Source organism: Gekko japonicus, unplaced genomic scaffold (genome assembly GCF_001447785.1).
Source record: "Gekko japonicus isolate JY-2015 unplaced genomic scaffold, Gekko_japonicus_V1.1 scaffold667, whole genome shotgun sequence".
Classification (NCBI taxonomy): domain Eukaryota; kingdom Metazoa; phylum Chordata; class Lepidosauria; order Squamata; family Gekkonidae; genus Gekko; species Gekko japonicus.
In genome coordinates, this window is record NW_015163623.1 from 215,147 (window position 1) to 231,835 (window position 16,689).

At 40.7% G+C, this 16,689-nt stretch overlaps 1 protein-coding gene across 1 annotated transcript in view; it reads left to right on the plus strand.

Annotated features, from left to right (window-relative positions):
• The window catches only part of ERMP1 (endoplasmic reticulum metallopeptidase 1), a 49,086-nt gene extending 38,658 nt beyond the window's left edge, over nt 1-10,428 (plus strand). The window contains exons 13-15 of the mRNA XM_015407471.1: nt 891-1,006; nt 4,771-4,934; nt 7,016-10,428. Coding sequence (XP_015262957.1) covers nt 891-1,006; nt 4,771-4,934; nt 7,016-7,180 — 445 coding nt within the window. The 3' untranslated portion in view covers nt 7,181-10,428. The remainder of the gene's footprint in view (nt 1-890; nt 1,007-4,770; nt 4,935-7,015) is intronic.
• The last annotated feature ends 6,261 nt before the right edge of the window (nt 10,429-16,689 follow it).

Below are 16,689 nucleotides of genomic sequence, written 5' to 3' on the forward strand. Positions count from 1 at the left end.
AAAGAGGAAAATAACTCCAAAGTGAAACTAAAGGGAATAAAAGAGCTTTTCCCAGGTTGCCAGGAGTGGAGAAGGCGGTGGCTTTCCCAGAGTTCTTTGAACACCAAATAAAGGAAGAGTGAACTAATCATCTCTCCAATAAGCACAATCCTTTTTTTATTTATTGTAACATTTATGCCCTGCCTTTCCTTGTGGTTCAAGGCAGCTAAAATCCTAAACTAGCCAAAAGATACTATTCTCATGCAATGGATCTTTTGTAGGTACCACTAGTTGATGCCTCAGTAATGGCATTCTTCCTGAGGGACCTGGTGATGAAGAATATGAAGCGATCCCTATGTGACCAGCTGGATTATAAATCAGACTAGGAGATCACATGAGGCATCAGCCAATAGCCGTCAGGGCCTCAGCTCTTTCTTTCTTAACATTTCTATAACACCTTTCCAGCAAAATAGGGACTCCCAGGTGGCAAACATTTCAACATTAAAACAGCATTTAAAACATTAAGCGTATATGGTTGAATTTGGCACTACATCAGAATTATAAAACATGATTTGCCTCTGTCTCCCAGTTCTAGTTTGCGGCAAACTCTGTTTACTTGATTTGCTTGGTAAAGGCAATGGGAGGCTGGACTCCAAAGAGCAAGCAAGGAGAGGAAGGGAGCATGGAAAACCCAGGCTAACTTGTGTAACGTCAGACAATGTTTTGGCCTTATGTCAGAGCTGTAACTTCAAAGGCTTTTATGTGACGAGACTCTTCTGTCATTTTTTCTGCAGCAGACTAACATCCCTCGAAATAGCCCTTCAGTGTTTCACATGTTATACACAGACTATTTGTTTTGTCAGAATTAATCCTAAACACCAATATAAGGTAACAAAACTCTCTTCTTTTAGGAAAAACTGGTATCTTCCTGCTCCAGTGCTTATACCTAAGGCCTCTGCTCAGTTTCAGCTCCTATCCAAAGAGCAAATGCCCTGGGATGCTACGAAGTTGACCTTTGAAATATCAGGTGAAATATCAGCACATGCCTTCAGTCTGTGGGTTGTTACTTTTCAGTAGAAATTACTGTTTGTTTGGGTTTTTTGCAAGATTCCATTCCTGAATAAACGATCTTCCCGATCTTGGCAGTGTTGGGTTGATCTTTGTTATGTTTCTGGAAGGGAAGGTACACCTTCAGTTAGAACAAAACAAACACCTCCCTCCTCTGCATTTTCACAGTGGAGTGATTAGAGATGTGAAGGCCCGGAAAAAAAACGGAAAAACTGGAAGCCTTTTTTGTTTTTTTCCGAAAAATTGGAAAAAGAAAAAAAAAAAAAAAATATATATATATATATATATGGTATCAGATTGATGTACTTTCTGTGCACTGAGGACAAGCAAGTCCTAGGTTACCAAATGAACTCTCCAATGCAAGAACAAGATGCATTTCTTCCTTTAGGAGGTGCGATTGTCAGAAGAAAATAAAAAACTTTCAGTTTTGTTTTTGGATGTGAATGGGTATTTTGTTTGTAGTAATTGTTTCGATACACTATATTTTTAATATGCTAGTTGTGATAATTTCATGCCAAGTAAAAATGTCCATAGTCATATTTTATGTTCCTAAAGTAACAGAATGACTTTCAATCTAGAAAAAACAAAATATATGCTAATGTAGCATTTTTTTTAATATCCCCAAAATTTTCCGTTTCCCCCCCAAAAAAACTGGGGAAAAACCCAGGTTTTTTTCCGAGCTTCAAAATTTCCGGAAATTTTACACCTCTAGGAGTGATTGGTGCCACTGCTGGCAAAAGAAAGCTTTTTTTCCAGATTTTTGGGGGGGGGGGTTAGGGCAACATTGTAATGTTGTTACCAAAATACAAATAGCGTCTACCTCTGCTCTCTCAAGTAGAATTTGAATAGTTTCTGAAGCACTCTCACCCTGTCTGCCAAGCAGTAGGAGGACCAATTAGTCTTTCAATTTTCAAGAATGGCAATTGGGACATCAGTGGGATTTGATTCCCCACTTCTTCACATGGAGCTGCTGGTGTGACCTTGGGTCAGTTATAAATTCTTTCAGAGCTGTTCTCTCAAGAGCAGTTCTCAAGAGAGCTCTCTCAGCCCCACCTACCTCGCAGGGTGTCTGTTGTGGGGAGGGGAAGGAGATTGTAAACCGCTCTGAGACTCCTTTGGTTAGTGAAGGGCGGGGTATAAATCCAAACTTTTCTTCCACTTCTTCTTCCAGCAGTATTGCTTTATTCTGGAATAGTGTTATGCAAATGCACATTTTTCAATGTTGTATTGCTGCTATTTTAAGCAGTGCTATCCATGCACCAGTTTTTTTAAAAAGATAATGGAGAATCATCACCGTGATATAACAATAGTGGGGGGGCAGAGGGGGGAGGAGGAGTGCATGCAGTCTGCATCTGGTGTGAAAGGGTAAAAATCCAGATTACCTACCTTGCGCTGTGTAGAATCTCTGTTTCAAGTGCAAATTGAGCAACAATTACAGTGGTGACATTACCACCATGGAGGAAAAAAGCCTTGTGCAATCAGCCAGCCTTTGGGGGATGCGGCAGCATGAGAGCTACAAGCCGAATGCATCTTTTTAACTGATATGCAGGCTTTTCAGTGCTTGCCAGTTTCGTTAAAGCACTCTGCTGGAAGTGAGAGCAAGAATTTTCAGTGTGATAGTTGGTTTTTCTCAGAATCCCATTACTAGCTATGAACTTTAAATTGTTTTGACACCCTTTCAGCAAGGACACGTGAGAATTTTTTAATGCAGCTGCTAGGAATTCTCAGTCTTGACCTGGATAGCCCGATGTCTTCAGATCATGGAAGCTAAGCAGGGTGGGAGACCACTAAGGAATACCAGGGTTGTGACGCTGACGCAGGCAACAGCAAATGACAACATCTCTTGCCTTGAAAACAATATGAGATTGCCATAAGTCAACTATGACTTGACAGCACTTTCTATCTACTTGAGAAGACTCTGATAGAGACTTCTAGTCCTCTCATCCAGATACCACACCTAGAGATCCTTGTGGTAAATGAAACCATGAAAAGACAGAGGTAATTCTAGTTGGGAAGGCAGGGATCTTGAAGGACATTGTGCTCCCCACTTCTGATGGGGTTCAGTTGATCCTTGCTGACTCTGTTAAGAGTGTTGGGGTTATTACTGGACCCATCATTATTACTGGAGAAGCAAGATTGGAAAAGGTCAGTATACATTCCAATCCCAAAGAAGGGCAATGCCAAGGAATGTTCAAACTATCGCACAATTGCACTCATATCACACGCTAGCAAGGTCATGCTCAAGATCATACAAGCTAGGCTTCAATAGTACGTGGACAGAGGACACCCAGCTCCCAACGATAGGCTATTTACATAGAGATCAAATTGCCAACATTCGCTGGATTATGGAGAAAGCAAGAGAGTACCAGAAAAACATCTACTTCTGCTTCATTGACTATGCTAAAGCCTTTGACTGTGTGGATCACAACAAACTATAGCAGGTCCTTAAAGAGATGGGAGTACCAGACCACCTCACATGTCTCTTGAGGAACCTGTATAAGGGCCAAGAAGCAACAGTTAGAACCGGATATGGAACAACTGATTGGTTTAGCATAGGAAAAGGAGTACGACAAGGATGTATATTGTCACCTTGCTTATTTAATATATATGCAGAGTACATCATGTGAAATGCTGGCCTCTTGCTCAGGGGAAAAGAGGAGAGTGCAAAAGTGGGCTTGAAGCTCAACATCAAAAAAACTAAGATCATGGCATCCGGCCCCATCACTCCTTGGCAAATAGAAGGGGAAGTCGTGGACGTAGTGACAGACTTCACGTTCCTGGGATCCCAGATCACCGCAGACTGTGACAGCAGCCATGAAATTAAAAGACGCCTGCTCCTTGGGAGGAAAGCGATGGCGAACCTAAACAGCATGATAAAAAGTAGAAACATCACCCTGCCAACAAAAGTCCGCATGGTCAAAGCAATGGTATTCCCAGTAGTCATGTATGGCTGCGAGAGTTGGACTATAAGGAAGGCCAAGCGCCGAAGAATAGATTCTTTTGAACTATGGTGCTGGAGAAGACTCTTGAGAGTCCCTTGGATTGCAAGAAGATCAAATCAGTCAATCTTAAAAGAAATCAACCCTGACTGTTCCCTGGAAGGCCAGATAATGAAACTGAAGCTCAAATACTTTGGCCACCAAATGAGAAGGGAGCACTCACTGGAGAAGACCCTGATGCTGGGAAAGATTGAAGGTCAAAGAAGACGGGGACGACAAAGGATGAGATGGTTAGACAGTGTCATCGATGCAACGAACATGAAGTTGAGCAAACTTCAGATGCAGCAGAAGACTGGAAGGCCTGGCGTGATCTGGTCCATGGGGTTGCAAAGAGTTGAACTCGACTGTGCGACTGAACAACAACAAAATTAATGTAGCTGCCCAAAAAAGTCTTTCTTCCAACTCAGCCTAGCCCAAAAGACAACCCCTGACCTTTATAGAGCTGATCTGGCCACAGTAACATTGAGACTATATTACTGCAATGCATTGAACATTAGTCTCCTGTCAAAATCGATTTGGTTATTCCAGTTGGTACAGGATAAATAAAAACCAGTTTGTAGTGTGGCCATATACTTTGTTCTCCTTTTGGTGTACACTGCAGAGTGGAAGCAATCCTTAAGCAGTTGGGTATGAGAGAGAACTTCAGTGAAGGGCAATGCATCTCTGAAAAATGGCTCCTTTTATTCTGCATTCATACAAGAATCTTTGTTTGCCTTTTGCTTAGGTCCAAGTCATATGTCGCTATACCTTCGACCACGTCCAGGGGTGACATTGTCCAGGTGGTCCCTTGGAGATGGAACTCCTTTTGCTAATACAGATGGGGATTACTTTGTATATTATTCGCATGGGCTCCAGGCCTTGCCATGGCGCTTCTGGATTGAGATGAAGGTGAGAGGGGTAGGAATCCTGCTATACCATAAACACTGCATTTTACTTCACAGAACTCTATTGCCTACTCTGGTGGATTACTTGCCAGAAAGGTTATATCAGTGAATGTTTTTTGCCTTTAATCTTTTGAATACAATACTGGTTTGTTCTTCATGCTTCATCTTGCCTGTTTGCAAATTGTATTATTCCTTGAGAATGGCCCAGTTCTGGAATACTATGTGATGCAGAGAGAGTTTTCTTTCCTTCCAAGAGACCAGCTATGGAATCAGACATGTTGTATGCAGCCAAACCTGAAGATGGAAATTAACTTACTATCCCAGGCCAATGCTAGCTTGTTGTGCAGAGAAGTTGGCTGCCACTGTTATTAGTTCACTGAACTGGATAGTCTTCCCGTCCAGTCAAAGAATGCAGATGGTGTGTGTGTGTGTGTGGGGGGGGGGGGGTAGGGTACCAGGATTCTCCTTGTAATCAGAGTTTGAAATTAGAGTTATACAGACATAACTCTTATGCCATGGTGGAAGGAAATCATGGAATGAAGGGAGGCACCTACGTGAACTGTCCTGTGCTGGCCTGACTGTAAAATCCTAAATCACTGCTTTTCAACTGCTTGCAAAAGTAGGGATGATTTCTCTTCCTTTTGCATGATATGTGCAAGCATGCTTGAGTAATGGATTGATGTCATATTGTAACTTGTTGTATATCAGCAAAACTTGCAGTTCAAGCTGTTGCTATACTGCTTTTGGTGACTTGTTAAACCTACTCAGATATTTCGGTAGGGAAAAAAATCTTCATCTTTCCTTTGACATCATATGATGACTTGTTCTCAGTACTCTTTTTTTACTTTAGTTTTCCTTTTACGCTAGAAGCAAATGTGCACATCTGCTGAACATCAGTCCATGCTGCTTGTAGTTTTCTCTTAAGACCAGTTCCAAAGATTTGTCTCCCCATCAACTCGAGGTCTAGACTACCTTGCTGACTGCTCTTCATCACACCTCTGTCTCACCCATTATTGTCATTCATGTCTGCTCTTGATCCAGTTGCATTTTTGAAATGGCCTGGTTTCTTTTATGGCTGTGACCAGTCTTGAACTTGTGGATAAGAATATTTTGGGATAATACAAGGCCAGTGTTTAAATGGCATAGTTTGTGTTCTTAACATATCCAGAGTTATGGTTTGTAAAGCATCAAGGAACACTTAATTAAGAGAATGTTCTAAAGAGAAATATTTAGCTAGCGTAAGTCTGAGGGAGTAAAGACTAACAGCCTGCCTTAGGTTAATGAAAAAACTTATAGTGGCCTTTCTCGCATGCATTTTGTATGTTTCAGTTTTTCACTTCCCCATACCCCATTGGCTGAAAATCTTGGTAATCAGGTGACCTTTGCTCTCAAACCACAACCATGCTAGAGAGGGGATGTGGCAAAGAAAAATTAAAAACGAAAAGGAGAATGAATGTAAGTTTCTTTTAATGTTGCCCCTTTTGACACAGTAAGGGGCTGTCTGCCTTTCTTCTGCTCAGAGAACAAAGGATTGGCTTCTCAGTTTGCCAGTGATATCCTTTTAGCAGCTCCCTTGAATCTATAGTTTGCATTAGGCTAGAGACTCACCAAGCATCACACTTGTATATTCCATATATTTTCCCTAGTGCAAGCTGTTTTGAAAATACATATTCAAATCTATTGCAGTCTGCATCATATATTACTTGTCTTGAGATCTATCTTGCAAGACAGGCAACTTGTATCTGCAACAAGTAAATTTAATTAAAGCTCTTACTTTCTCACAAGAGTTACATAAACCTTCTGAGCCGCCCTGAGCCCGCGGGATAGAAATCTAATAATAAATAAATAATTACCTGTGGGCTGAATCTGCCTTCTGATTAGTTTTCAGTGTGCTTGCCAGTCTCATTATTGCCATTCATGTCTGCTCTTGTACTGTTTACAGGCCCAAGTCTGCTGAATCTGGTGTTCTCATTGCATAAGCATAATAGAAGTGCTTTTCAGGATGAATTGTGACTGGAAACTATGAATTTCATTAATATAATTGAAAATGACTTTGTTTTCTCTGTTTTCTTGTCTGTTTTCCAGGCCTCAGATGAGCCAGTCAAAGGAATGGTCACCCTTGGTATAGCTACCCATTATTGCTTTGGGGAAGATCAGAAGTCACCACAGTTGCATGTCTTATTAGAAAGATTTCCCAATTGGACAGTTCTCTCCAGTTGGGTCTCCACTTACGACCAATTTATCTTTTAATCCAGAGGTAATATAAAGATCACTTGGTGACAAATACTGGAAAACAAGCTTTGATTCATAGGGAGATTGGGCAAGTCAGAGGAGACAGTATTTTTAACAGTGGTGAAAAAACTTTACCTGCAAGGGTATTTCTGTGGCCGCTTGAATACCTAAAAGGTGGTGAAATTATTAGTTCCCTCCTTGGGGAAAAGAAGAACCTCTTGTGTTTTTATGCAAGACAGACCACCCATTTCTCCCACTTGAATGGCCAGCATGCCTGTGATGGACTTAACCAGGAAGGCCATCGTAAAGCCATATCCCAAAGGCAAGGTTCATGTTGTCTTGTAACAAAAGGGCCTTTTGTGCTGGAGTTCTGAGTGCAATGAGGTAAATACTTGATGGGCTTTAAATAACGAGAGTGCTGCCTTCCCTTAAACCCTTGTCAGTCCTTTGTAATCATCTGAACTAAAGCTTTGGCTTGGAAACTTTTATGACTGTACATCATGGAGGATAAGCAAGTGTTTAAATGATCACAGCTCTGAGGTAAAGGTGCCCACTTACAATGCACTCTATAATCAAAGTTCTTTAAATTATAAAGCCAGAGAGATTGATGATCCGTCTCTTTAGAACCCCCGTTTTTTCCTGTGTTGACCTGTTCCATCTTCTTTTTAACACTTCTCTTTTTCCATTCTGGAGTCATTGAGACTCTGAAGCTTTAATGCAGTCTATTTTCAGTAGAAGTTACCTTCTGCTCTGTAGGGACCAAGCAGTATGAAGGGCAGACTTCAGATGCAAACACATAAGCGCTATCTTCTGTGTTAAGCACTAAGCTACCATTCTGGCCTTCTGTAATGTATATGTGTGTGGTTTTGTTGTTTTGTAGTTAATGAATTGTTTAACTTCTTTATTTCTTATGAGTTTTTCATATTTGGATTAGGAAAACCTCATTGGAAATCCCATTATAGTAAAACTTTGATTTTATGTCTAAAAGTAGAAAATAAGTTTGCTTTTACCTGGAATGAGCAAGAGCAGCACAAAGACCTTGAAAGTAGCTTAAGTGAGTCACTGCCCTTCCTTTACCTTCTATAGCCCTTTATTCAACATAATCTAAATATTCAAAGCCCAAATATTTCCGTGCACAGGAAAAACATATTTGCAAAAGACAAAAACGCAAGAAATTATGTTTCCTTACTCAAGAGCAGAAAGGAGGCTGAAAACAGATGTCATTAATTAGGAGCTTTTTGCTGCTGGATATAAAAAGCAAACACATTATTATACCCCTTTCCTTTCTGCATGTGATGACAGAACAGAAGCTTCTGATCCTGTAGAAGAGTTCTGTCACTGCTTAAATGCATTTTCTTCTTGGATCTTTTGTGGATGTTTAGTTATAGAAAGTAATTCAAACAAACACTTCCATCATTTTGTAGTCAACTGGTCCATCTAATGAAAAAGAAAATGTGTCATTCTTTTCAGTTTCAGGTCCTCAGTACCCCAAGTAATTTGGGCTCTACAGTCCCTTGGTCACAGATGGCCCAAAACCAATACTTCTACATGCTCCTCTGTAAATATTTTGTATGATGCTACCTGGCTTATTTTCTGTAGAGGCTTTACTACTTTGAACACCTACAGAGCCTGTGGGTAGAAAAGGAATTGCTTCTTCCCCCAGTAAAGGTGTAGTTGCAGGGCTTAAGGTTACGCTGCTCCCTTGAGCTTAGGGAAACTTTGCTGCCAAGATGCCAAATTGCACAGAAGGCTCCATGCGCATATAGAGATTTTCAGGATGATATTAACTATATTGGTACAGCATCCCCAAAGAGTAGTTTCACGGACAAACTGCTCTTCTTTGCACACAGTGCTCCCCATGTGGCTCAGACCCAGGCACTCTACTTGGCATCAGTTGGAATCCTGTGTCCTTGCTTCTAAATAGAGACAATTAAGCACTTATTATCTTAAACCCTCCTACTTTAGCTTAATTGCTGTCACCTGGGCTGTGTTATAGTATTCTTCAGTTTTGTCACTGGGATAAGTTTTCATGATTTGGCTTATAACTTAAAAAAAATGACAATTCTGAATTTCATCAGCATCAAGTTATATAACTCTTTTCAAGACACTCAGATGCAGAATAATTGCAGTTTACAAATTAGGGCAAAACTAGACATTTATATTGAAGGTACAGCCAAAAATATCTAGCACTGAGGGATTATGACATTATTTCTTCCCCTGCCCATGGCAACAAAATGCAGAATGCCGTCATGTCACAAAGTAAGTTCTGCTGGCTCTTAAGAAGGGAGGACGTAGTTTCATGGCTGCTGTTTTTGGTTGCACCTGTGTGTTCAGTGTAAGATAGAGCTGGGCCTTAAGTCATACAGTTGATTTGCCCATTAAACCCAAAAGATGCCAAGCAAAGCTGACAAAAAAGCTACCTGCACAAAGATGTATGTGACCTCTTGCCTTAGTAGCAGTCGATCCTGTGTATAGTATTTTTGTTTCTTCTGTTGAGAATTTTTCCCATTTAGAAGCAAGTGCAGTGTTTGTCCTAATTGCCTTATACGTATTGGCAGTTTTATTGTAGAGAAGCACTTGCAGTGTATGTCAGTGCACTATTTTGTATAGCTTGTGTTTTTTGGTAAACCCAGTTTGGAGGAATTCCAAATCTGTACAATACAAGCCCACAAAGCCTTTCCTTAAATTGACTTCCATCGTGCCTCTAAACCTAGGTTGCATGCAACAATGAAAAAAATCTTAAATGTGTCAAAGTATGCAAGAAAGTACTAATTTCTCCCTTGGGGGGGAGGGGACTTTGCCTAACTCAGGATGTGTATTTTTATTACACAGCAGAATGAAATCATGGGATGTGTGGGTTGTGTTTGTTATTTAAAAATATTTAATTGTTATTCTAACTCGTCTTCCTCTGTTTTGGCCTTGCACTGAAAGAAGCTTTGTGACAAAATGAGCCTGAGAATAAATACTTTGAGCTTATTATAAGTCAATTCCAACTAGCGCTATACCTAATCATTGTTCATATACCTACCAATTAGTATGCTGGTTTTTATGCACAGCTAGTATACCTTTGACTGGACTGTACCACTTTAGACTGTATGTGGCATGCACCTTTATACAAAAACACTTTCTGCTCATGGAAAGCTAGATGTGAAGGAGTCTAGCTTAGTACGTTGGGGTTCTTCTGGTTTTGTCAGGAAGATTTACTTTTTAAAAGGGGGGGCATTTGAGCTGTAAACATTAACCTGCTATTTGAAGGGGGGGCAGAGAAAGGAAAGATTGCTGTTACAAAAGGCTGTAGAACAGATGTTAAAATAGAAACATGAACATGCAAATGAAATGTAAAGATATCTGAACTGATGCTAAATAAAATGAATTTATGAAGAAACTTGCAGTAAATGAATTACTGTTAGTATATTACTCTCATCTTTCCAGTGGTCTCTTCTAAGCTTTCCTTGTAGCTCACTGAGTGCTACCTTTAATTTAGCTAGTATTTAAACATTAAATAAGAGCTTATAAAGTTGAAGCAGTGTGAAATATTGTTACTGATGTGCTTCCTCTTTAAAATCCCCCTTTTTCTGGTAGAGTCTTTTGTGAGAGTCACTTTACTAGTGATTTAATACAGGCCTGATTCTTTCCAACCTCCTCTCCTGGCCTGCATTCAGACATCACCTTAATATTAAACACAACTTGACTTAATATTGGACTCACTTGCACCTTCCACTGCACCTTTTCTTGTGTGAAAAATCTTATTTAGACATCAATGCCAGATGTATGAATGTGGGTGGATGGGTTAAGTGGAAATAGTTGTGTGTCCCGCCTCCCCCCCCCCCCCCTTTTAGTCACATTTTAATCCAGATAGAAACTACAGATTGGGGGGGGAGCCTTCTATCAGATTTCCTAAACACCCTGTCTCCAAATAACCTTACCCCTTGAGAATGATGCTGTCAGCAAGTTAAGATTTGGAAATCTAATCCACATTCTGGTGCTGAAGCCAGAAGTAACTGTTGGCCATGTTCAGAGACTAAAGCCATTGCCTGAAACCATGACAGTTGAGTTTGCTTTGATTGTTTTAGAAGGCAGCTTGTTCTTGTGAGGGTCCACTTGATTTCCCTGTAGTTCTTCAAACTACATTGATACTTTTGCAAAACGAAGGTGGTGTCCATAATACCCAAGGCTTCATACGACTTGAGCATGGAAGTTATCCCTACCTTTAGACTCTGCAGCTCCTGATATTAAACAGTAATAGGCTGCGATCATATGCACAATTAGACCCGACATAGGCGCAAATGTCGGGTGGATTTAAAGGGTGCGATCAGACAACAACATCTGGGAAGCGTCCTGCAGCCATTGGCAACCTGTTCTGCTCCACTGCAGAAGCAGAGTTAAAAGACACTGGGGGGAAATTTGGTAGTAAACGGGTTGCAACAGGCCACAGACGGACTTTCCCATGTCTGATTGCTCTCATGGCGTCGGGATGGTCTGATCAGGCCATCCCAACTCTGTGCCATTGTTTTTCCCCCCTTCGCAGTATGCGCATCATCACAAACTCCATAGGGAGCCCTCGGTGTGGAGGTGCGATTCATCAATCCCTCATTTAAGCACATGGGAGGGGGGAGAAAGCACACAACCCTCCTCCCAGATTCACCCGCAGTTGCATCTGGTCACACACTGATGGACTGCGCCCGTGTCTTCAAAAGATGTGATCATGCAACTGTGGATCAAATTCATCTGGAGGAAATAGCCTTGCTTCCCCCCATTTTTTTCTGGCGTGTGTGACTGCAACCATAGGATATCTATGCCAGAAGTCAAAGCTCTGTGACTGTGCCTGCACATCCACAGCCTGAGCTATCTGTAGCCCATTCTCTTTAACAGCATTCACAGCAAATTTAGGGACTGGGACTAAGTAGATAGCAAGACCTGGGGAAACACCTGGGATGTCCCTTTAACAAGACTGAAGCAAAATCTGGCTGCTGTTCTTAAATATACAATAGAGGTAGCCATAGAGAAACATGGTAAGCAATTTCAGCATGGGAACAGTTTAGTCAATGCCTGAATGCTAAAACTTTTTTCCAAGTGTGAATAAAAATGTACCAATACAGCCCAAAGTCTGTGGCATATAAAGATCAACGATTCAGCATACGCTGAGCTGGAATTACCCTCTTATTAAATATTCTACTGTACCCAAAAGCCAAAACGCTGCCAACAATTATTATGTCATATCTACATGGCTCCACCTCTGCATGATAAAAAGCGCTTTTTACCTGAAGAAAGATTCACTTGGGTTTGTGGAATCTGAACTGTAAGGGAAGAAGGCACCCCTGCAGACAAGGATGAATGCAACTGCAAAAACTGAAAGTTATTACTGTCTTCTTCGTATTTCTAGCAAGGTAGATAAAATTAAGCTACAAACATTGTTTTGAAAAAAGGGAGTTTGGGGTGTTTTTGTTCTCTATGGGAATATCCCTGGATAGTAGGCTATTTGGTTGCAACCAAGAGTCCTTGACTTGTCCTGACCAACATACAGGGATCATGCTGTTCCAAATCATAATGCTCTAAGGAATGATTCCTGTACTCTGTGCTTGTTAAGTCTTGAACCGTTCCTACCCCTGCAAACAGAGCTAGTATCAGAGGAAGACTCTTTCCTCTTTGATCTCTTTTGAGCCCCTTTAGAACTTTAAATATAAAAAAAGATGAAAGCAGAGTGACTCCTCATCCATAACGGAGGGGGAGAAGCAGGGTAAATGAATTCCACTCCAGTACTCAGAACCTCTTGGCACCAGCCTCTCCCCATTTCACTGTCACAGGAAAGTAGCTGATGCATGATAAAATATTGCTGCCTCTCTTGGTACTCAGGAACCCGAGGTTGGTACAGTGGTTAGACTGTCAGACTAGGAGCTGGGAGACCCAGTTTCAAACCCCCACTCTGCCCATGGGAGCCGGGTGACCATGGGCCAGTTACACAGGCAGCATAACCTAGCTCATAAAATAAAATGGAGGAAAGGAGGAGGATGTAAGCTTTGGGGAGAAAGGGGTAGAAATAAAGTAAAAGTCCAGGATGCAGGTACTTAAGTGTCACTGCATATCCCACTGCTGAAACTGGCTGGACGTGGCACTCACAATGCTCTCCCACTTGTCTAATTCTTCTAATGTTTTAAACTTTTTAACTTCTAGTTGTAAACTTTTAAGCTTTCAACTCCAAGTTAAGTTTTACGACCTTGGAATCGCCTCCCACACTGAAGGCACTGGAAATAGTGAGCGTTAATGCTCAGTCATTAACCTTCAAACATGAGATAATTGTGGCAGTTACAGCTGTGTAGTCAGACTGTTGCTTTTGGCACACAGCATTGCTTTTGCTATACTGGAATATAGGTGATTTTAATGAATCCTGGGGAGACCAGTGTTGTTTTAACATGAAAACAGTTAAAAGAGCGAGAGAGGCTGAGGACTGCACCCCAACTACTTCCAAACAATTGAAAATTGATGAGATTTATCTAAATTAAATCCCTACTTCTAACTGGTTTGCTGTGCTGGCAGATTCTGAAGATTTATCTGAGGCTATTGCTACTCCAGCTAATTGCAAAAACTGTTGCGTATATATGCAAAATGCTACAACTGTTGCAGTACAAAATAGACACTATAAGCAACATGGTGGTAAATATAGCTGGAAGAAGAAGTGCAAGTAGGAACAGGGAGCTAAAGCAGATGGCAGTCTCTCCTGACAGAGACAGGGTATCTATAGAGCCAACCAATCCATGACTGGTGGTTAACAAACTCAGAGGGAACTATCAATTAGTGCTGCAACCTACTAAAGTCAGTTTGACTGTGTGGAAACATAATGGCCAAATCTCTCTTTGGCATGCCAAAGTAGCTGTTAGGAAACATTTAAGAGTTCTCATGGGTGACCAGGTGAAAGTGTTGGACCTAAAAGAGCTTGAAATTTTGAACAGTGTGAATCAAGCTCAAAGAGTTCTACTGTCATTTAACAGCCCAGTAATACCATCAACTCTGCTGCAAAACAAAGGTTTTTAAAGGACTAAGGGAATTTTCCCTGCTTGTGTTTTTATGAGTATAATTTTAGTGCCTTTAATGATGGAGACAGCAGGACTAGAGCATGGAAAACAACATAAGCATCCTAAGGGATCAAATAAACACTCAAGGAAAGTTCCAAATAGTCCCAATCACGGGACTTCTGGCAGTGGGACTGTTCCAGCAAACAATATAGTGCCATCTACCTCAGATATGTTGCTGGATGAGGGAGATGTGGAGGAAAATGTTCAAGAAGCTTTTGGAACCCTACTTGACCAGGACAAGCAATAGATCATAGATACAGTTTTTGAGGACCAAGCTGATTAAAAGTAGATCCGAGAAGCTGTCGCAACCAAATTCATTAACTGCCCAGTTACATGTGGGATCTGAAGTAGACTATACCATCGCCATTAAAGATCTACTAAACCAGAAATCTGCGAGCGAAATGGAGGTGGAATTGGATGTCCTGACAACTCCCCTAATCAACGGTGATCAAGAGTTGGCAGAATGTCATTTCCTTAACAAGGAACAAGGGATGGCACCTAATCCCACTCACAAGTGTTTAAGGAATGGCAGTGTCTTCTTTTGATACTAATAAATCCTTTGAACAATTAACAGAAGTGGAATTACTACAAAAGGATCCCCCTTCCTCAGATTTCAAGATCCTGTCATGGAATATTGCTGGAAGGAGGAACAAGGTACATGATTTGGAATTCAGACATTTTCTCGAGTTTGATGTAATTTTATTGCAGGAAACCTGGGCCCAATATGAGATTTAAGTTAGAGAATATAGGACATATTCCCTTTTAGTCTTTAAATCAAACTGCTTTGGACGTTATAAAGCCGGTATATCATTACTATGTTCATGTAAAATTGAGCTTGAGGTGATCCCACTCCAGGATTGTGAACACATGGCTCAAGCTTTCCTTCTGAATGGTTTAGAAAAGCCTCTGATAATAATTCATGTTTATATACCCCCATGTGTTGATGAGCAAAACTTGACCCCGTTATTGGGATTGCATTTCAGGGCTCTTTGAGGATCTAGAAGAGAAAATCCCAGTCACAGATATAACAACGGCTGGTGATTTTAATGCTAGAATAGGACAGAATGGATTAGACCTTGCAAGGAGCCTGAGTTTTGACTCAGATGAACCAATGCCCAAATATTTGTCCGATTTTAGATATTCAAAGGATTTTCATATTAACGAAGCTGGAATTCGCCTTGCTCAACTTTGTGTCTGGTTTAATTTGATGATATTGAACAGTTTACCACCCTACGACTTCCCTGGGGAATTCACTTATGGCTCCCGTCAAAGCTGTAGTGTTGTTGGGGAAATCAAAATATAATCCACTTTAGAGGAGCAAGTGAGTATATTTACAATTAGGGGATGTGTTGAAAGGGATTATTTCACCCTCTCTTTGGTTCTTAAGTTATATTCACTGTCAAGAAATCTGACTCAAACATCAGAATTGTTTCAAGTATATGATAAGATCATGATCCATCTTTCTGATGTTTTTAGGTCTCAATCTGAGCATCCACAAGCCTCAAAGGTGCAGGGTACATCAAGGGGGAATACTTTGATTTAAAGACCCAACCACAGCAACTATTCAAAATAAACAAAAAGCTTTCATACATGAATGATGGGAACTTCTCCTTCAAGCTACAGTAAATAATGACACAAAGAAATTCTGGACCTTGGTTTCAGGTCAAATAGATAGGAAATTTGTTTTAAATAGTCCCATTTCAGCAACTGGTATGATTATTTTTTTGAATGTCTTTCATGGAAATACAGTTATCCCCGTAGGGGAATTTGTTTTCAGCTTGGTTGAGTGCCCATAGTGGCCTCCAGTACAAATAGCGGAGGTCGAATCTCTCATTCCGCACCTTTAAGTCCAGGAAGGCCTCTGGGCCTGATGCAATCCCCCCTGAATTATTTAAGACATTTCCAGAGTGGTGGACTCCCTTTCTAGCTTCTCTATTCACCGTAATTGATAAGACTGGTTCAATGCCTGATGCCTGGACAAATGCTATCTCGGTCCCAATTTTTTTAAAAGGAGATTGTCAACTCCCAAGTAATTACAGACCCATTAGTCTTTTATCTACAGTGGGGAATTGTATGATAGACGTCTGGCAAACAAACATATTACATGGATGTCAGAACAGATTGATGGCCACAGTCCTAGACTTGGGTCGATCCATGTTCCACTGATGCTATATGCTGATGATGCAGTGCTACTTTCTCTTACGCAAAGAGGACTGAAACAGTTAATATCTTGCTTTCTAGATTACCGTGAATTAAACAAGCTAATCTTGAATGAGGAAAAAATCATGGTTTTTGGAAAAGCATGGAGACATTCAAAATGGAACATAAAAAGTAACTGGATTGAACAGGTCAAAAGTGTTATTTAGGAGTTTTATATCACCATAGTGGTAGGTGGGTCACACATAAAAAGGAAATGATGAAATCTGTAAATAGTAGTGTTCTTGCAATTACTTGTTT